This window comes from Condylura cristata, unplaced genomic scaffold, assembly GCF_000260355.1.
Source record: "Condylura cristata isolate star-nosed mole 26May11 unplaced genomic scaffold, ConCri1.0 scaffold00008, whole genome shotgun sequence".
Classification (NCBI taxonomy): Eukaryota; Metazoa; Chordata; class Mammalia; order Eulipotyphla; family Talpidae; genus Condylura; species Condylura cristata.
The window spans coordinates 29,302,338-29,324,208 of NW_004567109.1; the positions used below are offsets into that span (position 1 = coordinate 29,302,338).

The 21,871-nt window shown below is 57.7% G+C and overlaps 1 protein-coding gene across 3 annotated transcripts; it reads left to right on the forward strand.

The window, feature by feature from the left end:
* The first annotated feature begins 989 nt into the window (after window positions 1-989).
* PODN (podocan) lies at window positions 990-21,431 on the forward strand. Of its 3 annotated transcripts, none has more exons than XM_012722568.1 (11): window positions 990-1,382; window positions 7,327-7,643; window positions 8,899-8,992; window positions 10,260-10,324; window positions 11,944-12,053; window positions 13,137-13,293; window positions 13,596-13,711; window positions 14,244-14,901; window positions 17,079-17,227; window positions 18,286-18,488; window positions 20,702-21,431. In XM_012722568.1, exons 2-10 carry the CDS (start codon window positions 7,332-7,334, stop codon window positions 18,464-18,466), a joined length of 1,842 nt encoding a protein of 613 aa, XP_012578022.1. In that variant the 5' UTR covers window positions 990-1,382; window positions 7,327-7,331; the 3' UTR covers window positions 18,467-18,488; window positions 20,702-21,431. The 3 variants fall into 3 exon arrangements, with proteins under 3 accessions (XP_012578022.1, XP_012578024.1, XP_012578023.1); XM_012722570.1 differs by having other exon boundaries at window positions 18,286-18,473; XM_012722569.1 differs by lacking the exon at window positions 990-1,382 and adding an exon at window positions 2,194-2,323.
* Window positions 21,432-21,871: the final 440 nt, after the last annotated feature.

A 21,871-nucleotide genomic window follows, 5' to 3' on the forward strand; every position in this document is an offset into this window, starting at 1 on the left:
CTGGAATCTGAGGCCAAAGAAGGCAAAATATTTCCCTTTCCCATTCTCATTAAGTTCTTGAGTTACTGATGTAATGAAAACAAACAGTCCTGGGTTCAAATCCAGGGTTCTCACTTAAATGTTCAAGTTTCCTGCCTGTCATGGGAAGAACTTGGACAATAAAGAAGGACAAAACTGTCCATTTTACTCCTTGTCACTTCTTTCTAAGGATGTCTCCTTACTCGTGAATAGGGACACCAGCCATCCTCTTGTAGGGTTTGAAGAAAATAATGGAAATGCTACAAGCAGGATGTAGCAGGTGCCAGGGAAAGGGTCTGAAGACTTCACACATGGGATCCTGGCAAATTAGGCTGAGTAAGGGTTCCCAAGTTTGTTTCAGCTCCCTCTCCAGTAGGAGGGCAGCCTGGTGAGCTAAGGGTGGGTGCTTTGCTCACAGGCCAGAGCAGGTATAGGGAAGGGCCCTGCTAGGTAGTGGAGATGCCAAGTACCACCTAAACCCAGGCCCACTTCCTTCCACCACTGAAGCCCCTGGCACTAGACAGTGTTGCTTCAGCTGCTAGTGGTTAATACTCGTTTACTTGGAAACCTTTTCCGTTCCTGAGAGCAATATGATGCTGGGAGGGTTCACTAGTCACTCCCCTTGTCTCCTACGACTGGGATCCCCCGGCACCCTGCTCCCAGTTCAATGTTCTGTCCTTCAAGGCTTACCAGGCTGCAGGCCCAGGGCCAACGTGGGAGGTGGAGGGAGAGGGAGGGCGGGAAACTTTTCCGGGAAGGGGCCCAGCAAAGTTTTGGCTGGAGTCCCTGTTAGCCACGGCCCAGGACCCTAGGGTGGGAGTGTGAACGGAAAGGTACTCGTGCCTGGAGTGGTTGCAAAATCCACTGCCATGAGGGAGAAATTGAGCCTGGAGGCACTTGAAGAAGTCCCCTACTCTCCTTTCAGGTGCTGAGGCCTAACGGGGGTCCAGTTCCACTGCAGAAGGCTGAGAACCAAGAAGCTTATGGGCTAGACACCCCGCCTTTCCAGTCTCCTAAGGGGGTGGGGTGAGGTTAGGCGGCCCCACCAGGAGGGAGAAGGGGTCGGTGTGGCGGCTCTGTCTCCCCGGGAAGTGGGGCCGCGCCAAGGCCAACGCGGGAAGGGGACAGGCCCTCCCTCCCGGCGCCTGCGGGGACCCCACGCCTGTGTCCGGAGGAGGCCGGCGTCCGGCAGATGCACAGGGCGGGGGAGAGGCGGGGAGAAGAAAACCCACAACGAAACTTGCGTCGCCGAGCGCACGGCTCGACTTGAATGGAAGGAGCCCGCGCCCGCTGAGCGCAGCAGACCCTCGGAGAGCGCGTTCCGCCGGCTGGGCGCGGCGCGGCGCGGCGCGGGAGCGCAGCAGGTACTGGGCGGGCGGCCGGGCAGGCGGAGGGCCCTGGGCCCTGAACCGCACAGTCGGACTCCGCCGCCTGTGACCCAGCGGTTAACCCGGGCGGGGGCACCGCCTGTCGCCCCCTTTGGGGAGCCCCGCACTGAGGGGGCGCACCGAGAGCTCGCTCACCGACACGACCCCTCCGCGGTCCGGACCCGGCGCGAGCCTTTTCTCCCCTCTGGCCAGAGGCTGGTCCCAGTCCCCGGGCCCCTCCCGCCGCCCACATCTGGAAAGAATCTGAGGGTGGACTGGAAGGGGGAGTGAAAGGATGCCGGCGGGGCGACTGGGAATGTGTGTGTTGGGTGGGGAGGGGGGGCTTTGGGGGGCAGGTGGAACTGGGGAGGGGCGTGGACCCCAGAACTTCAATGTCTGGGCGCAGAGAACACTGTGTCTTTCCACGTCAGCTCACTTCAGCTAGCCCACTCCTGACCTTTTTACAGACAGAAAAACTGAGGCCTAGAGAGGGGCAGAGAGATGCCCCGGGACGGGGACGCGCGGACAGGTGGAGTCCGAGCGTCGGCCGCCCGCACCCGCTCTGGGCTCGGCTCCTCGGTCCAGCGCCGCGCACTCGCGGAGCCAAAGCGCTCAGCTGGCCGCCTGGTGTCGGTCTGTCTACGCGGCTTCCTCCCGCCTGGGACAGCTGCAAGAGAAGGGGTAGGGGTGGGGTGGGGGCACCGATCAAGGGAAGTGAGTTGGGCGCCTTCCCGCTACTGCGGCAGAAACCGTATTGTGGGTTCTGGAACCGCCAGCCTGGTCTGGGGCGGGGCACTAGACGGTGGGGTTAAAATACCCGGCGCGCGGTCAGGTGGAAGACGAGGTGGTGGTGGCGGCGGCGGCTGCGGCGCGAGCTCCTGGCTGCAGCTGGGGCTGGGAGTGGGAGGTCGCAGCTACCGCCGAGAGCGTGCACAACGGTGAGTACAGCGGGGACCACCCAGGGGCCTTTAAGTTGGCACGGGGTTGGGCGCCGGCCGGGAATGCTCGCTGGCTCTTGGGGTGCCTAAGGTACACATCCAGGCCCGTGCAACCTGAGCTTCAACCCTTGGACTTCTGTGGGGCAGAAGGTGAAGCTGTGGCCCACCTGGCTCCCACGATTGTGAGCTGAGAGAGTCCCTGCATTGTCATGTCCACTTTTAGGGTCCTCAGCTCAGTCCCTTCTAGAGTGCAAATTAAATGTCAGATTCATTTGACCATTTTCATGAACGCTGTGGGAGCAAACTTTGTCTCTTCTTTCAGAATCTTGGGCTGGGTGGGGGTGGGATGATCTTTAGACCTGGTAGTTGAAAACTCTACTTGGAACCCTGGATGGCCCCCTATTCCCAACACCCTAGCATGGTGACTAATGCCCTTGGAGGCTTGGACCTTCAGTCCCTTCCTTAAACACCCCTCACTCTTCTCCCTTCCCCCACACTGGACATTACTCATGCTTTTCCTCCCTTGTATCCACCTGAATAACTTCTACTCAGCCTTCAAGAACTGCGTAAGGCTCTGGCCAGGAGTCAGAAGACACATTCTAATCTGGCCTTGCCTTTAACATGCTAGTAGGTAAACTGAGGGAGTCAGACCAGATAATATTGCAGGTCTTTTTCACCTTGGCTTTCACAAATTCCTTCATACAGAAACATTTCCTGAGCACCCTGTGCATGCCTGCGGAGTCAGGGTAGGCCTCCTTGAGCTTAGAAGGATGCAGTGGGCCAGGAGTGTGGTGGGGGCATCAAGGAGCTGCTCCCTACCCCAGCCCAGAGGGCTGGACTCCCAGGAGCAGGGACTTTTGAGTAGACATTTGCTGGGAATTGTAGGACAAAGTGGGACTCCCTTTGTGGTTGAATTTCCTCATCTGCAAAATAAGAACACGTAGTCTCAGAATGTTTATTATACTTCACAAGATGTAGCTAGCTGTTCAGGGCCGTGCAGAGTGGACAATTGATCAATTGATTTTTTACAAACCCCCCCCGCCCCCCCTCCCACAGGAGGGAGGTGGAGCCCTGGCCTAGAAACACCTCTTGATTTAGGTCTCCCTTTCTAAAGCCTGCCTTAATTCCCCTCTGGGCCTTGAGGTTTGGTTCTCCAGGCAGGGAGGTGGGGAGACAGTGGAATGCAGCGCTTCCTCTGAAGGCTAATCCCATGTAGGTCCCGGGCTAGGCCTGCCCTTTCATGTACTCCTCCTCAAGAGTTGCCGTCTCCACTGTCTGGAGTACACGGAGGCCAAGGGGAGAACAGGGAGTCCGGCAGGACCATACAGCAGCCAGACATGGGGCCCTGTCTTTCCAGCAGCGAAGTTTGCCATGTGAGGATGCTCTGCCTCAAACCGAGGACCCTCCGCCAGCATTTGCTGAGCTCAGGGTGTGGTTGTTCCTCATCAGGGCAACTTCCGCAGATCAGGGATCAGCTCTCTCTCCTTCCACACACACCCCAACACGGCAGGGCAGGGCACACAAAGGACTCTGGGGCCTTCTCTTGTTCAACATTCTTAGAACAGAGAACGTTCAGACTGGGGTGGGCTGGTGAGGTGTCCTAGGTCACACAGCAAAGCAGGCGGCTGAATGAAAGCTGTCCAGGATCGTACTGTCCCGAGGAAGGCCCACCACCGGGCAAGCCCTCTCCTTCCTCCCCCTTGAGTCCAGCATCTCCTCTCCATCCTTTAGTCAAGTACCTCCGGATCTGCCCAGAGAGCTTGTTCTCCCAGGGCACCAGTGCTTGTTCTCTAAGAGTGCCCCTCCGCTCCATCCACAGACCTACCTCTGCCCCTCTCCTGCTCTTCAGCGGCTCCTTATCGCCGGTGGGTTAAAGGGTCGCTCTCCCTAACCTGGCTTTCAAGGCCCTTCTTGGCCTGAGCTTGTAGCCACCTCCCACTGGCATAACCCCCAGTTCAGAATCCCCCAGACACTCTGGTGAGCGTATGGAGGTGCCAGCGTGGGCCCTCTTGCGCCCGGTCTGCACACACTGAGCCCCCTGCTCATGCCACGTTTTCTCCGCTGCCTCTGCTCAGCTCTCCTGGCTGGGGAAGGCACAGCTTCTTACAGGGAGCCAGGCCAGGTTCGTCTTCTCTAGGCTCATAGACTCGACTTCCCTCTCTCACACCTCCTATGACCCTAGGATTATAGTATCCAGCCTCTACAGGTGCTGGAGACCAGTGCTGCCAATATAATGTGAATAAGCCATAATTACAACATTTTTTAGAAGCCATGCTACAAAAAAGTGAAATTAATTTTAATAAACTTATTTATGCAATGTATCCAAAATGATGATCACTAGCCAGTATAACCATAAGTGAGATTTTCTGAACTGTTAATAGTACTGAGATATTTTTCATTTCTTTTTGTCCTAAGTCTTTCCTTTTGTCCTCAGTCCGACCCTTTACCCTTACAGCACACCTCAGCTTGGATTAGTCACATTTCAAGGGCTCAGTGGCCACAGGTGGCCAACACATTGGACAGTGTTGACTGAGCTGCTTAAGGGCAGGAGTCATGCCTGAGGTGTGTCCAATCCTCTGTGCCCACTTGCACATGGCCTGGGACCACTGAGGCCAAGACCTGAGTGGGAAGCTCGCTTAGCCATTTAGCAGCTGTGTTACTGTGGCCAACCCCACCAGGCTTCAGCTCCCTTATCTCTAAAGTGGTGATGATAATATGTTCAGTATGGTTCATAATGTTAATGTAAGTGACTACCTTTGTATAGATAGTGTACAGATCTTTACAGATACAAAACTGAAGGTGAGGGAGGAAAAATAACCCATCCAGTAGTGCACGGCATACGTGGGCAGGGACCTTCTCCCCGGCTTCCTGTCTTGACTGGAACCTGGGTTCATACTTCTCCCCCCAGAGCCCTTGTCTACAGTGGGTCAGACAGGCGGCAGGGAGGCGGCTTTGGTCTAGTGCTGGCTAGAGGCTGTTGAGCTATAGGGTGTGGGGGGTGTCGGGGGGTTGTTATAACCTGACCTAGGAGTGACTGGTAGACTGGGAGGATTTGTAGCCCATTTGGGCAGGGGACAGGGGCAGCAGGGTGAGGTAGTGGGCACAGGCCAGGCTCAGCATGCATCACTCGCAGCTACAGGCTGGTCCTTGGAGCCATGAAGCTGTGTGTGTGCTGGTCCTCTGCCAGGCCAGTGGCTGGGCCCACATTCGCTCAGGTCTTATAGATCTATAGAGGGAAGCAAGACTGATTTCCTCTGCCAGGGGCCTTGTGGAGTCACATACTTGGTGGGATATTTCATAGAGCTCACCCAGTCTGGAACTATTGCCTGGTGATTGTTGGTATTGGGTACCAACCCCCTCCACACTGAGGGTCTGGCCAGCTCACCTGTACCCCTGTGCCACACCATGCCAAGGGGAGCAGGGCCCTCACAGTAGGGAACTGACTGAGCCAATGAGTGAGCATAGTGGAAGCTGACATATGTGGCAGCCTCAGACTAGCGGAGTTCCCGGCAGGCTCTCGTCAGCAGCCCTGGGAGAGCTGGGCCTGGAGTGGACTGAAAGGCACATGTGATATCTAGACAAGGGGAGGGACAGAAGTGGGGTTTCTGGAGCAGACACTGGGAGGGGTGGTATGTGGGTGATGCCCACAGATCAGAGATTAATGGTAGGGCACGCTAACATGTATTGAGCACTTAGTGAATGCGGCACATGATTGTCACTGACTCTCAGTCTCCTGTGAAAATGACCACTCCGTGGACAGGTGCAGAACTGAGGTTCAAATGGTGACAAAATGTGCCTAAATTCACGAAACTAAGAGACAGAGCTGACCGCACAGCCCCATCTGTCTGGAGCTAGCGCCTCCTTTTTCTTTTTCATTCATTTATTTTCTTACGTGGTCGTTCATTTCTGTACAGTAATTGGTCTCTCCCCCACCACCATATCACCTGTAAGCCATCCCTGTAGTCCCCCATCAGAGCCTCCTTCTTAAGCAGTATCATCATCAAACTCCAGGTTAATTTGCCCGTTGCAAGCCCAGCCTCTAATGAGAAGCTTAAAAAAAAAAAAAAAGATTATTCATTTATGCATACAGAACTGGGGTACAGGCCAGAGACACAATGGGTAAGAGGGTTCACCAGAGACAGAGTGGGGAGCAGAACAGGCAGATCGACAAAGTACACTGCTGAGGGGAGCAGTGGGTGGGTCAGGAGAGGTCTGCCACGCCATGTGGTCACCTCCGGGGCAGGCGGGATCGAACTCATGCGGAAGCGGCTTTAGCTTCTTAGTGCTGTGCTTTAACCTGCTGTGCCACCAGGGAGGGCCCTAAACAGACCCTTTTAACTGCTCTGTGGGTTGTGGTCCCCCATCTAATGGTGGGGAGAAAGGCGTGGAGCAAGGAGCAGGTCCCCTGAGTCTGAAGACTGCTGTGCACTTGCATTTACAGTCACTGGGGACAGCAGCCATCATCCCCGGCTTGGTGCCAGCTGCTGTAAGTTTAGGTGGAGTGTCTGTGTTGTAAAGTGAGGAAGTGAAGCTCAGTGAGGTTAGAGCCACCAAGAAGTGGATGTAGAGAACTCCAGAGTCAGGTACCTCAGCTACTGCCTTATCACAACCTGTCACCCTGCAAAGCTGTCTTCTGGGTCCCTATACAGAGAACTCCAAGGACGAGCTCTGAATCCAGCTAGACCATAACTTGCAGAGATGGAACCCCACCATTTTCCTCATGACCTGAAGCCACCCTCCCCCATCCCTGCAGCTCCAAGGGACCCACCGGGCCAGGCCTGACATGGATTGTGGAAGGTTTTGCAGGCCTGGAGAGAGCTTTACCTCACCCAGCCCCCTGCAGAGGGCGAAGCTTATGGGGCTGGTATGGGGAAGTGCGGTGGTCAGCAGATGGGGTGTGTCCCAGGACGTCAGACACCACGCCTGAGTCCCAGGGCTTCCGTGATGACATGTGCCTACCGTACCTAACAGGCCCGGTCAGCCCTGCTCAACCCCTCTTGCAGGCACCATGGCCCAGAGCAGGGCGCTGCTGCTCCTGCTGCTGTTGCCTCCACAGCTGCAGCTGGGACGGGCGCTGGCCGTGAGGGCCCCGGTGTTGGACCGAAGTGCCTCCCCCAGCCTGAGCCCCGAAGAGAATGAATTTGTGGAGGAGGAGCCGGTGCTGGTTCTGAGTCCCGAGGAGCCGGTACCTGGCCCAGCCACGATGGACTGTCCTCGAGACTGTGCCTGCTCCCAGGAGGGCGTTGTGGACTGTGGGGGCATCGACCTTCGTGAGTTCCCCGGAGGCCTGCCTGAGCGCACCAACCACCTGTCCCTGCAGGTGAGGCCAATGCTGCACCAGCGGTCACGGGCTGCCCCCTGCTTGCGAGATGCACACCCCTGACAAGGGTGTTAGGGCCGCTCAGACACCAGCAGTCTGGGCCCGCTGGGGAGGGCCACCCTCTGATGGCCTGGGCCCAGAGTGCCATGGCATTATAACCTGCCTTGTCTCACTTGAAGGAGTCCAGGCCGTGGCCTATACATAGCCAGCCCTGTCTGGAAATGGGCAGACCTGTCCGGTGGCTAACCCTTTGAATGGACAGGGTCCCCAGACACCATTAGGGACCAGGCATGGAAGAGCAAAGGAGACCCTCTCACATGCCCTGGGGGCTCAGAGGACAGAGCACTCTCCCCAGCTGAAGCTTGGGCTATATTTTGGAACCTCAAGAAATAAACCATGCATTCTAGGCAGGGTACTCTGGCATGCTGGCGCATCCATGATCACCCTGGTGGGGGTGAGAGCAAACAGCATTGCCCCCATATCCAGAGATCGGGACCAGTGAAGGAAAGTGACTGGTCCATGGTCACGTAGTGTTGGGTTACCTGGGCTGGCAGTGGTGGAAACTGAGGCCAGGGTGGCCTGTGGGGGAGAGGGGCAGGTGAGGGCAGCACTTAGGGTTGGTTCAGTCACCCACTCATTCATACAATGTCTCCTGGGGACCTCCTCTACACTCTGGTACTGTGTGGGATGCTGGGCGTGGAGGAAGGATTCAGGCACGTCCTGCCCTTGTGCTGATGGCCTGTAGAGGCAGAGACCTAGTCTGGTAGAGTCAATGGCTGGAGAGGAAGGACTGGTGCCTGGGGCCCAGAGTGGCCTAATCCAGCCCCTGAGCCCAGCGGGGAAGATTTCAGACCCGGGTTTTAAAACGCCCCATGGTAAGAAAGGGAGGGGCCGAAAGGAAGCCAAGGGTAGCTTCAGGCTTGCACTGGAATGGCCGTCCTGGGGGGAGCACTCGGGGAGCAGGTCTGGAGCTGCACTGTGAGTCTGAACTGCCTGTGGACACCCAGGTGTGGGTTCCTAGCAGGTGGGGCCCACACGTCTGTACTGGTTACTGACGCGCACCTCCAGGCCTGGTGCAGAACCAGCACCCAGGGCTGCCTGCTACCGGGGGTGTGGGGAGGAGGGAGGATTCCCCAGGGAGGTGCCCATGGGAGGAACTGGCTCCAGGGGTTGAGGACGGGCTGCGCCTTCAGTGGGGCAGGGACCCTGGGAACCCCCAAGGTGCCTACTCATGCCTCCATCCTTCACTCCCCAGAACAACCAGCTGGAGAAAATCTACCCTGAGGAGCTTTCCCGGCTGCATGGCCTGGAGACCCTCAACCTCCAGAACAACCGCCTGACTTCCCGAGGTGAGTTCAGCCAGAGCCCGCGCAGGGATGCCAGGGGATGCCTGTAGGGAGAGCCCTGCCCTACAGGCCCTGGGTGTGGGAAAGAGCAGGCCTAGCCTGGGCAGGCAGTGGGGCCACCAGGCACGGGCCTCCCTAGGGTTTCCTAAAAGGCACCCCTGGGTGCTTGTGAGACCTGGGAGTCAGAAGGGGAGAGGCTTCTGAGACCTTTGTCATAGATTTGTCCACACAGAAGACCTTAGAATCAGAGAGTTGTGAAGTCCTCAAGTTTTAAATGGTTATTTTTGCCCTGGTGACGATACTAATTGGGTGACAACAGAAAATTTAGAAATGTACAAAATAAAATAGAAAAGAAAAAAAAAACTCATCCATTATTCTGCCACTTGGGTTGATCGTTATTGGCATCTGGGACATTTCTTTCCATTTTTAAAAGTTACGGCTGTAGACCTTACGATTTATGCAGTCTCAAAGTAGTCTGATGGGTTTTGGGTGTATGCGGTTGTACAGCCTTCACCCCAGTTCAGTGAGGTCTCTTTTCTTTTGTTGTTTCACCCATAGTTGGCTCATAGTGGAGCTGAGATACTGTCATCACTGCCTATTCCTCTTCGCAGTTTCATTTCACATGTTGCTAAAAGCGGCCTGGCCGTCGCTTACCCCGCCGTGGCAGGGGCCTATCCCACGGGGAACGTGGTGCAGTTTATATAACTGTTCCCTCTCTGTAGATACTTGGGTGAGCCCCAGCATTTGAGGGTCTGGGAGCCTGGAACTGAGTGTCAGAGGCCAGCGTCAGGACTGGAGTAGGGCCAGCCTGGCCCGGCTCCCAGAGGCAGCTGAGTCCTGATTGTGCCTGCCAGATGGGGCAGGGGTGGGCCAGACAGTGGGGAGGCTCAGGGACCACAGCCCTGCCCTGCTCTGGACCAGGGAGAGCACCCCTTGCCGGCAGGGAGGGGCCAGGCGGGTCTTGCATCCATGGCCTGACCATCGGGGATCTGCTCCAGCCTGGGCTGGGCTGAGCAACTGAAGGGTCTGTTATCCCTGCGTGGATTCTCCCCATCTGAGCTTGTGTCTCTATGAGCAAGGGGAAAGACAGTGGGCTGGGCAGGCTGGTTGGGACTGGCTGCGGAGGGATTAGCTCTGAGCCTGCCCAGGGGAATGCTCTCCCCTGTCCCGGAAGTGGGGTAGGCTTGGGAGGGGGGGCTGGGTTGCGCTGGCGTGCTCCCCTGTAGCGTCTCCTTCATCCAGGGCTCTGACTGATGCCTGTCCTTTGAAGGGCTCCCAGAGGAAGCGTTTGAGCATCTGACCAACCTCAATTACCTGTACCTGGCCAATAATAAGGTGAGGGCCCCGTAGCAGGGTGAGATGTGCTCCCTTGACCCCCTGGTCTCTGGGGCTGAGCCAGGGCCTCTTTGGGTTGGCTACTGGGTCCCCATCACTGCTTGGAGATAGCCCTGGGAGGACTGACCCAGACCCCATTCCTTAACCCAGGGCATCAGAGTAGTCAGATAATGGAAACAGAGGCCTTACAGGAGTGTTGGTGTGAGAGATCACAGGTAGCGGGAGAGTATATTTGGAGGGCTTCCTGGAGGTGAGGGCCGCTGAGCAGGGCAGTGAAGGGTAACAGGATTTCAGACAGAGGCTGGGAATGGGGGAGGAAGGAATTGCAGGAGAAGGGGCAGCTTGAGAAAAGGCTCAAGGACATTTACCTGCCACATAGTTGCACATTCCAGGTCTCTGTCACAGGCCTTTCCGTCTGAGTTCACTCGAGGTGGCACGTCCCCTCCCAGGACTTTTATTTTGCATTTGCCTCACGGCCACCTCTAGTGGCGGCTTCTAGCCTCCCCCCTCCTCACACTGAGACTCAGCGACCTGCCTGCTGATGTGTTTCTTAGCCATCTAATGGAATTAGAATTACCCTCTCCACCCGCAGCCCCTGCACCCCAATCCTCAGCTACCTTCCCCCAACCACCTACAGCAGCGCTGGTCTGAGCCACAAATCCAGGACGTCTCCGCTCACAGATTTCAGGCTCACCACTGCCCCTAGCCCCCCAGCCCTGGACCACATCCAGAAACTGTATGCCCCTGCCCTTTAAACCAGACCCTGCATCTATCCTTAAGCCGCCTCTCCCTGCCCATGACTCTCCAGAGGTTTTGCCTCCTGCCTTCTTCTGGTGGCCACAGGCCGGAGTGGTCCTGCCTTCCCACCTCTTTACTCATCTCCCCATGGGCTCCTTCTCACTCCGCCCAGCGCCCAAGCTGTGTCTAGGAAGTTGGGTGCTCATGGTGGCTCAACAGAGGGGCAGGGTGGGGAAGCAATGAGGAGACCAGGAGCACAGGCAGTGTTGGGGACAGGCCCAGAGGACCCTCAACGTCAAGCACACGGGCTGGGTGTCACCTATTGGGGGCTTGCCCTGAGCACCAAGCCCATGTGTTCTCTGTCTTCAGCCAGTTTTAATTTCCAGGTAGCAGTGATCACTGCTGAACACTTTTATTCCTTGTTTATTGCCTTCTGCACTAAGATAGAAGCTTTTGGTTTGGGGGTGGAGCAGGGACTTCCCGCCTTATTCCCCAGGACACATCCAGTACCTGGAACCATGCCCAGAATGTTGTAGTCTCGGTGATGACTGTTCAGTGAATGAAGAGTGAATGCAGGGAGCTGTTTCTGGGAAGTGTGGGTGCTCATGGCTGAACAGAGGGGCAGGGTGGGGAAGCAATGAGGGGGAGGCCAGGGGCGCAGGCAGGGTTGGGGACTGGCCCAAAGGACCGTCAATGTCAAGTGCAGGTCTACGGGGATCCACGGAGCGTCTGTTTTCTGTGCTGTCACGGGCTGGGTTTCCATTTTAGAAAGAGGGCTACCGTTGCAGAGAGGAGCCAGACTGCAGGTGAGCAGCAGGCAGGGGACCCAGAGCCAACCTCTGCACCTCCATTGGTCCTTCTGCCCCAACTCCCCTTTGCAGCTGACCTTGGCACCTCGGTTCCTGCCGAACACCCTAATCAGTGTGGACTTCGCTGCCAACTATCTTACCAAGATCTACGGGCTCACCTTTGGCCAGAAGCCAAACTTGAGGTGAGAGGCAGGCCCTGGGCTCAGGCTGGGGGAGAAGGGCAGCTCGGGCAGAGCTGCCCACTGAGTAAGGCTCTCAGAGCACCCAGGGGGGGCCCTGGAATAGGGTGTGCTGTGCAGCAGGGCCAGGTTCCCATACTCAGGGGAGTGGCGGGGGTGCCCGGGGGCTGCAGGCGCACAGGGTCCTGAGGGCTGACACCTAATGATGAGGAAGGATTAGCCCAGCAGGTGAGGCAGGGGATGATGTGCGCAGAATTGTGGGGAGCCAGGTGGGGTTTTTCCTCCTTTTCCAGCGTTCCAGGGAAAGGAAGCATCTCCCATAGGCAGAGTCAGTCCTTGCTGATGCTGCTTTGGGAGGAGGGAAACCTCTCAGCACAGGAAGGAGTAGGGTGGATGGTGCTGGGGGGCTGTGGCCAAACCTCTCCCCAGCAATGAAGTGGGGCTGGTAACCCCCTGGGGCCACTTCTGCCCCTAAATATGCCACTTTGTTCTCCTTATCCCCTGAGGAGCCAGGGTTACCGTGTGTGGCCCCATCCCACAGAAGAGAAGGCTAAGGCCAGGAGACACCACAAAGCGTGAACGAGCTTCCATGTGTCTCCCTAGTTCATTGTCTTTTCCTACTATGGCAGCTTCATGAAGCCACGGTCTTGTTTGTGTGCACTGCAGGCAGTCAGAGTCTAGAACAGGCCTGGCACACTGGGGCATTCACTGTATTTGCTGAATGACTGAGGCGTTCTATCCTCTGAGCCAGGTACTGAGGGGGCTTCAGGAAGACCACAGAACTCAGAGCTAACTTGGTGGGGTTGATAGGTGGTTTACAGAGGAACCTGGACGAGGGATGTGGACCTTCTTTTTTGCCCTAAGCTTGTGGGGGAAATCTCTGGAGGCCCCTTGGTCCTCTTAGCTATGTGAGAAGAACTGATAGTGGAGTGTCTGAGGATCTTGGATTTGGGTGGGAGGCGGGTGCCCTGGACCCCAGGCCCAACCAACCTGAGCCAGGCCTGGAGGCTCTCCGGCTGAGTGCTGGGCCCGGGTGCAGGGGACCACAGTTGCCAGGTGGGTGAGGACCTGCGTGCTGTTCCCCAGGTCTGTGTACCTGCACAACAACAAGCTGGCAGATGCCGGGCTGCCGGACAACACGTTCAATGGCTCCAGCAATGTCGAGATTCTCATCCTGTCCAGCAACTTCCTACGCCACGTGCCCAAGCACCTGCCGCCCGCCCTCTACAAGCTGCACCTCAAGGTGGGAGGGAGAGGGCAGGGAAGGGTACCACCGGAACAGGGACCTGGCGCTAGTGAAGCGCCCAGTGGGCGCAGTAGCGGGGCTTTGGGGCCTTGGGCACAGGCCAGAGAGCACAGCGTCCACTGTGGAGAAGTAGACAGGAGCCCGGGCGCCTGGCCATTAGCACCACCTGGAGTGTGCTCCAGGCCTGGGACCCCGACCATAAAGCTCCAGGGCCCTCTCCACACCTCATCTCAAGGCTCTGCCCTGGCCTGGCCCTGCCTGCCCCTCACATGCCCTTCCCTATATTGTCCCACCCCCAGAACAATAAGCTGGAGAAGATCCCACCAGGGGCCTTCAGTGAGCTGAGCAACCTGCGTGAGCTGTACCTGCAGAACAACTACCTGACTGATGAGGGCCTGGACAATGAGACCTTCTGGTGAGCCTCGTCTGGGTCCTCAGGGTGAGCATAGCTCCCCAGTGCTCCTCCCAGGGCCCACCTGCTGGGACCTGTCGCACCTGCCCCTTGGTCTCCCTGGAGAGGGCACTTTAGCCTTGAGCAGCTGATAAATTGCTTTTTCTGTTCCCAAGAAAAAGTGACATGTATAGGTGCGGCCTGCCAAATTTCGTCTTGGTGTAAATTAGAAACTCAGACATTTTTATTGAAGACAAATTTACTTTCACTTGTTTTTGGAACCCAGGGCAGCTAGGACAGGCCTTAAACAGTTGACCTTCAAATAAATCCCTCTGTCAGAAACCATGTGAGACCCTTCTTACACCAATTTATTGTGGAGTCAAACCACTAAGGCTTGGAGAGGACCGAGGTCCCCGTCAGCTAGTGGTGAAGCTGAGGAGAAACAGAAGCAGCTTCCCTGCCATTTCCCTCGGGAACATGTAGGAACAATTTCCTTGTGGGTTCCTTCCTCCCAGCCCTCCTGCCCCCCCATGACTCCCACCCTCACCCCTCCCAGGAAGCTGTCCAGCCTGGAGTACCTTGATTTGTCCAGCAACAACCTGTCACGGGTGCCCGCGGGGCTGCCGCGCAGCTTGGTGCTGCTGCACTTGGAGAAGAACGCCATCCAGACGGTGGGCGCGGACGTGCTGACCCCCATCCGCAGCCTCGAGTACCTGCTGCTGCACAGCAACCAGCTGCGTGCGCACGGCATCCACCCGCTGGCCTTCCACGGCCTCAAGCGGCTGCACACCGTGCACCTGTACAACAACGCTCTGGAGCGCGTGCCCAGCGGCCTGCCGCGCCGCGTACGCACCCTCATGATCCTGCACAACCAGATCACGGGCATCGGCCGCGACGACTTCGCCACCACTTACTTCCTGGAGGAGCTCAACCTCAGCTACAACCGCATCACCAGCCCGCAGGTCCATCGCGACGCCTTCCGCAAGCTGCGCCAGCTGCGCTCCCTGGACCTCTCCGGCAACCGGCTGCAAACGCTGCCGCTCGGGCTGCCTCGCAATGTGCACGTGCTGAAGGTGAAGCGCAACGAACTGGTCGCCTTGGCACGGGGGGCGCTGGCTGGCATGGCCCAACTGCGTGAGCTCTACTTCACCAGCAACCGGCTGCGAAGCCGGGCCCTGGGCGCCCGCACCTGGACAGACCTTGCCCATCTGCAGGTAAGGGGGAGAAAGGGGAGGTGGGCCATGCCTGTGTGGGATGCTGCTACCTTGAGCCCGCCTGTGTGAGAGGGTTGAAGCCTGGACAAGAGGGTTGGGTGATGAGGGAGGTGCCCACTGCAGAGGCTGGCTCTCAGGGAAGGGAACTGCACAGAGGATATGGCCGTAGCCCCGGTCAGCCTAGCTCACCTCCAGGGGCAGGAGCAGAGGGGAGAGCTCTTTTGGAATGGCCAGGCTGAGCTCACCACCTATAGGCATGGACTTGAGGAGTGTTGTGGGCATAAGAGGAGGTCGTGGCTGCAGGAAAGGGGGCCTGAGGATATCTGGCCATACGAATTGGGTGTCTGGCTACCAAGGAAACCTCCAGATTCAATGAGCAGCTGATAAATCGCTTCATTGGAGAAACCTGGGAGGTGGGGCCAGGTGCTTCGAGGTGAGTGTCTACTGGAGCTCTGCTGCCCAGTTGGTCACAACCTCCCCGATGTCCTCAGGGCCCTGCTCAGAAATCACCTTCTGGGGAGGTCTGCAGATCCTTGAAGCTGGAGTAGGCTGGGAGTTGGGGGAAGGCAGCCGACCTGCAGGAACCACCTTGAAGGTGTCTCCCCATCCAGATGGCCCTGCCAAGTGCCAGACACCGGTTGCACCCCCCTCCCCCAGCCCAGGGGATGTCCCTCTGAATATTCCCCAGGAACCCTTTCCTGGGGCCCAAACCTCTGCTCCATGCCTGCTCTTGCTGCTGCATTTCCTAAGTTGCTGAAAAGGGCGACATCCACCCAGATGCCCAGGGGATACCTTGACACCCCCTTTTTAGTATTGTCTGCGCCCCAGCACCAGTCATTACTAAACCCTGCAAATTCTACTGTCGTGTCTCTCAGTCTTCCACTTCTTTCCATCCTGCTGCACATACTGCCACCAGACCACCTCCATTTCTGGCCCAGTTTCCTGGGACCTGACCACTCCTGTACCCCATATGCAGTTAGATGGTATCCTGAAAAATAAGCCTGCTGACCAGAATACTTGCCTTGGCCTTCAAGGCCCGTCTGCTCTTCTTAGTTTTCCAGATGCACTGGACTGTCCTCATGCTGGCCAATCTGCTGAGAGCATCTCTCCTGGTGACACCTGCTCACTCATTCTTTCCACAAGTTTCTACCATATGCTAGGGATAGTTCTAGAACATAGGGCCCAGTGAGGAACTAGACAAATGGAATGTCACTGTCCTAGAATGTATACCTAGAATTCAACTCAGGGGTCACCTGAAGCCAGCAAGTATGGGCAGATTAGATGCCTCCCTGTGCATAGGCAAGTTTGGTCAGGGATGGGGTGTCTGGTGCTGGCGAGGAGTCTTCTTATTGCTGGATCTTTCTATAAGCAGTTGTCCCTGCTGCCTCAGAGCCCCAATCTCTACTGGTTGCCCCCCACTTCTGACTCATGCTGGGTCAGACCCCTTCCCCGGGCTTCCTCATCAAGCTCATTCCACTGGTTGCCAATGTCATATTTTGTGTCCACCTCCTCTTCCAGCCTGGTTTCCTAAGGAGAAAATGTCTCAGTAGATTCCATGTCTCTAGCACTTGGGGGCCCTGAGAATGTTTGGAATGAATAGGGAGCCCTGATGGTGCTGGTCATTCATGGACCTCGAGAGCCAGGGTGTGAAGCCCATGACGACACTGACAAGACAGCCAGGCCCCAGGCTGGGTCACCACATGCCTCCTGGACAAGGGTCCGGGAGCAGGTGGGCAGGCAGGGCACCAGGACTAGGCTTTCCTGGTTGTAGAACAAGCTTGCCATGGCAGGAGTCTGGCAATGAGCAGGCCAGCTCACTGTCCTGAAGCCCTCATCCAAGGCTAGTGAGATTCAAAGACAGGAGGTTCCCTAGTCCTCTCTGGGATCTTCAGTCTCCTGGGGGTGGCAGGTGTGCTGAGGAAGGACTGTGACACTTAGGCATCTTGGCTCTGAATTCATGTGGGGAGCCAGAGAGGGCTATCTGGATATGACTCCAAATAAGAGTTTGGAGTCATATGTAGGTCCAGCCCTTTATGGGACTAGGTGACCTTGGACAGATCTCTTAACCTTTCTGAGTCTTTGTCTCCCCATCTGGAAAATGTGGGTCATGGTAAACCCCACCTGAGGGGTGTTGGTGGGAGCTTTGTAAGCTGTGAAGTGCTCTGACACCCCCGTAGCTGCTGGACATTGCCGGGAATCAGCTCACCGAGATCCCCGATGGGCTCCCCGAGTCGCTCGAGTACCTGTACCTGCAGAACAACAAGATTAGCACTGTGCCCGCCAATGCCTTCGACTCCACACCCAACCTCAAGGGCATCTTTCTCAGGTAACCCCTGCCCATGCCCCTGGGTCTGCCAGCTGCGGCCGGATGCTGAGGCACATAGGGCCAGCTTGCAAGCAGAGGCCAGTGTCCGAAGCCTGGCTTCACTGCTCCCTGGCTACATGACCCTGAGTATGTCACAGAACTCCCCTGAATCTCTGCTCCCTCTTGGTGGCAACAGCCCTGGCCAGGCTCAGCAGGTCACAGATTTGTGAAATAGCTTCAGGAACCTCAAAGTGATGCATGTGGACATATGGATGTTACTGCGCCAGGGGAAAGAGGCTCTTCCTCGTTCACCACCGGGGAAGCTGAGGCCCAGAGTGCACACGTGTCCACAGCTAGTGTGGCTGGGCCTATCTCGCACAGCCAGGGTAGCAGATGCTGCAGTCTTCACTGGGCTTTGCAGGCTTAGAATGACTAGGGGGGCCCAGTGCCCCAAAGAGAGGAGCTCCCATATAGGGCCAGGAGGGTCCTTCTCAATATCCACCTTTCCCCCGACACACCCCCAAGTCAGAGAGAAGAAGGAGACAGAATGGAGAAAGGCAGAAGATGTGTTTCCAGGGTCCTTGGGTCTGGGCCATCTAGGGGTGCAGTGTGACCTGTAGCTCAGCTCCTGCAGCAGAGTGAGGTGCAGAGCTGAGGGGGCCTGAGATCAAAACCCACAGCCATCTCTCCACAGCCAAGGGTGCCATGGATCAGCCTGGCCTGTTGTGAGAGTCTGTGATACTCCCCAGCGGTACCGAGGGGACTGCAGCAGGCGGCCCAGGAATGCCAGGTCTGGGGCTGAGCCAGCACACAGGCAGAGGGGAGCCTCCCTGTGTGCCGCTCCCACACTGTAGTGTGTGAATGCAGACCACACTTTATGAGTGGGTGGTCCACAGTCAACCCCTGCTCCCCAAGCTGTAGCTACGACGGCCAACTTGGACCCCTGTGATGCTCCGGCTGCTCAAATTGCCACCTTCTCCTGTAGGGCCGGCCCTTCCCCTTCCCCTGGGTGGGTCCAGGTGGGAACTCTGAGGGTGGGTCCTGGCACTGACCCACGCGGGTGGCCTGTACCTGCGCAGGTTTAACAAGCTGGCTGTGGGCTCCGTGGTGGAAAGCGCCTTCCGGAGGCTGAAACATCTACAGGTCTTGGACATAGAAGGCAACTTTGAATTTGGTGCCGATTCCAAGGACCGGGGACAGTTGGAGGAGGAAGATGAGGAGGATGAGGAAGATGAGGATGAGGAAGAGGACAGGCGATAGTGACCAGGTGAACTGGACATCGGTAGGTGGCCTGTGTGGGTGCACTTGCCTCTCCGCACCAGCTCCCTGTCCCTGATCCCTGTCTAGGGTCTTTCTGCTCAGTTTTTACTCAGACTTCTTCACTCATTCTGCAAACTTATCAGAGCGGAGTGAGAGGCAGGGATGGAGCAGCAGCCTGCAGGAGGCCGCTGTGCTAGGGGACTCTAGCCTGGGTGATGAGCTCTGTGAACACATCCAGGGGCCCAGAAGGTGGATGCAAGGAATAGATGTGGGGCCCAGACTGTCATCTGAGCCACAGAGAAGGGGGTGGGGCAGCGGGAGTGCAGGCCAGCAGGTGGGGTTGGACTGGGTGCAGATTTAAGGGGCCAGAGTGAAAGGCTGGGCATGGGCTAAGGGGGAAAATAAGGTCCCTACTCTGAGTTGGCTTGCTGGATAGAGGATAGCATCGGGAGGGACAGGAATGCAGAAGGGAACGGGGAACTCGAGAGGCCTGGCAGGCCCTGCGGGAGCTGCCAGGGAGTGGGTTGGATATTTGGGTTTGGGGTCAGGAGAGAGGTCTGGGCTAGAGGTGGGCATCGGGTGCAGTCAGCCTTGGGGCATCTCACCCCAGGGGAGTGAATGGGAGGACATGGCCAGTGTGAGAACAGCAGCCAGGGAAGGAGGTGAGACAGGAGACAGGAGGTGAGGACAGGGATGGTTGCACTTACCTGCCACGTAAGTGCATGTACTGGCGCTCGTGAACATGCGTGGACACACACAGAGCACATGTTTGCAGAAACACGCACGCACAGACTCTGACATCGACACGTGCAGAACATGCGTGCACTTGCACACACAGTGAAGCTCACAGACGTGCATGCATGTTAGGCGTCCTGCAGGCTCCTCTGGGGGTGGGGGCGTCAGCCTTGTCCCTGCACCGAGCACGCTGAGGCCACACAGAGGTCACCATGACTGCCGGAGAGTCTCCGGTGAGTTGGTGGTGGTGGGTAAAGTGGCTGTGAAAGGGGCGATCTAGGGAGTGTGGCCAGCTCCAGTAGGAAGGCGGACAGTGAAGAGAGGAAGAGAGTGGTCACAGGGGCGGGGGTCAAGTGCAGGCGGAGCCCCCTTCCGGTGAAGCCTTTTTAAGAAATAGGCTGGTTTGAATGCTGGTGGGGAAGGGCCAGTGTGGAGGGATCCGTGAAAGACAGCAGAGCGGAGAGCCGGTGTGAGCAGTGCAGGGGAGCAGCAGGACAGGTCTGGGCAGCGGCCTTCCTGGGCGGCGAAGGCCTGGCGGCCCGTGGCTGCCGCCACACGCAGGGGAGTGGCTGGTGGCGCGGGAGCCAGGGCCCCAGCGTGCTGTTTTATGGGTGTGGCAGGAGGTGCTCAGAGGGTGGGTGAGTGGAGAGAGAACAGTTGGATTCCTCCGTGAGGGGGGTTCTGGCTAGGTGTGGGGGAGGGAACGCAAGGAATGAGGAAGTCGAGTGAATTGGCAAGAGGATGGCTGTGCCAGTGTCAGGCTGGGAAGGGAAGGAGGCGCGGACAGGAGGGTGGCGGGCACCCCACGGGGGAGGGCTGTTGGCAGCGTGGCCGGGGGTGGCCGGGAGCCAGGGGAGAAGCGCGTCAGAGGGGGTCAGGCGAGCTACGCTGAGGTCACGGGTGCTGCTCCTCAGGTGCTGAGTTGAAGCAGGGCCTGGGTCAGAGGGGAGCTTGAGGGGCGCTGAGGATGCCATGGTGGGTCAGGGGTTGGGAGAGAGTTGGGAACAGGGGTGCAGCTGATGACAGAGCATGCCTCCGGGTGGCTACCTGAGCTTGGGGGCAGAGGCTGTGCCCCCAAATTGCCTTCCTCTGGTCCTGGGGCCCAAGAATGGAAGATGAGCATCCTTCTGTCCAGGAATTATCCTTAGCCAGAGCTGGGGACCACGCCCTCCATAAATGGTGGGTCAGCGAGGATGCTGTCACCCTCACAAGGGGGCCTGTGGAGACCAAGGATGGGAGCAAATCTGCCCCCCTCAGGAGGGTGTTGGCCACAGTCAGGTCAATCTTGTGGGGCCTCCGGAAAGGCCCAGGGAGTGGCCAGCGGGACCCAGAGGCCGCTGGCCATGTGGACACGAGCTCCTAGCGGCGACCACCCTCCCACCCACAGTGGCCTGAGCCTCCCGAAGCCCCCTCATGCCTGCCCCCCGGCTCTTATCCACCCCCCCAGCCTGGTGGTGGCAGGGCTGCCCGGCCCCCCTGACTCTCCTTTGTGTTCTGCAGGATGCTGGACCACCGGATTCCCTCCGCAGCACGCGCCTGTGCGCCCCACTCTGCCGCCTCACAGACACAACCTCCCAATGGCCTCACTCTCTGCCCCCCCTCGCTCCCCATCTCCGCCATCACTCCCTGGGAGTCGTGCAGACTTGGGATCTGACCCTGCGGTGGCGTGCACACGTGCCTGCTCCCTGCTGGTACATGGACACACATGTGCATGTGCACACACACACACACCCCTCAGTTGTGTGCAAACAGCCCTCTGTGGCCTGTGCCACCAGCAGGGTGTCCCAGTCAGAACTGGGTGCAACAGCTCATCATTTGCCCATCTGTCCCCTGGAGAAGAAATAGCGCTCTCTCTCTCTACCACCTCTGGAACTCACAAAAGCTGGCTTTTGTACTTCTCCCCTCGTGACGGGGGCCCTGGCACCGTCTGTCTGTCCTGCCTTTCAGTTGCTGGGGCAGTCACTGTGCGGGCCCCTCCTGTCCTGTCACCAGCTGGCAGTGGGGCAAGCCCCACTGAGGCTTGCTGGGAAAGTCTCCTGGGGCAGGAGTGCGTTGAGGTGTGGGCCAGGCTGGGCGAGAAGGCCGGCTCAGCTGTGCCACCAGGTTAATTCTGTGATTCTCTGGGCTTGTGGGGAGTTCTGGGTTTTTATAATTTTATAAGAAAAAGATTTAAAATGTCAAAGCTGATTTTTCTTGTTACAGAAAAACTAATATAAAGCATTACCCCTGTCTGGCACTTGTGTCTCTGTGTGTGCTTCCCGTCAGGCGCTGCGCGGGAGCTTGGCAGGGGTGCTGGCTGCAAGCTCTGTAGCACCGTCTGCATCAGCAGGGGTAGGGCAAAGCTCAGCTTTTGGGGCCCACGAAGTAGTCGCACAGGCAGAGGTCCGTGGTGGGCCCCACAGTGGGTGGGGGGCCCTGGGCCCGGCCTCTTCCCAGACGCCTCAGACTATGCCCCCTAGAGGAAGATGATGGAGGTGCGGCCGTCCTGATTCTGGGTGACCTTGGGAGGTCCGTCTCCTCTCCTAGCTCTCGAGTCTTCGTGGACTGCATCCATGTGCAGGTTTCTGGAGCTTCTCCAAGCACATTCGAGCGAGGTGTGTGGCCATGGCTCTCCCAAGGCCCTGTAGAGCCTCCTGGAGGCTGAGGAGATCGAGGCAGTAAGTCTGGAAC

Excerpts from the sequence above, each read along its gene's own strand:
- PODN (XM_012722568.1), top strand. The coding sequence starts at position 7,332 with ATGGCCCAGAGCAGGGCGCTGCTGCTCCTGCTGCTGTTGCCTCCACAG. Across the intron at positions 12,054-13,136 it reads GGCCAGAAGCCAAACTTGAG|GTCTGTGTACCTGCACAACA; the intron begins GTGAGAGGCAGG and ends GCTGTTCCCCAG. Across the intron at positions 13,294-13,595 it reads TCTACAAGCTGCACCTCAAG|AACAATAAGCTGGAGAAGAT; the intron begins GTGGGAGGGAGA and ends TCCCACCCCCAG.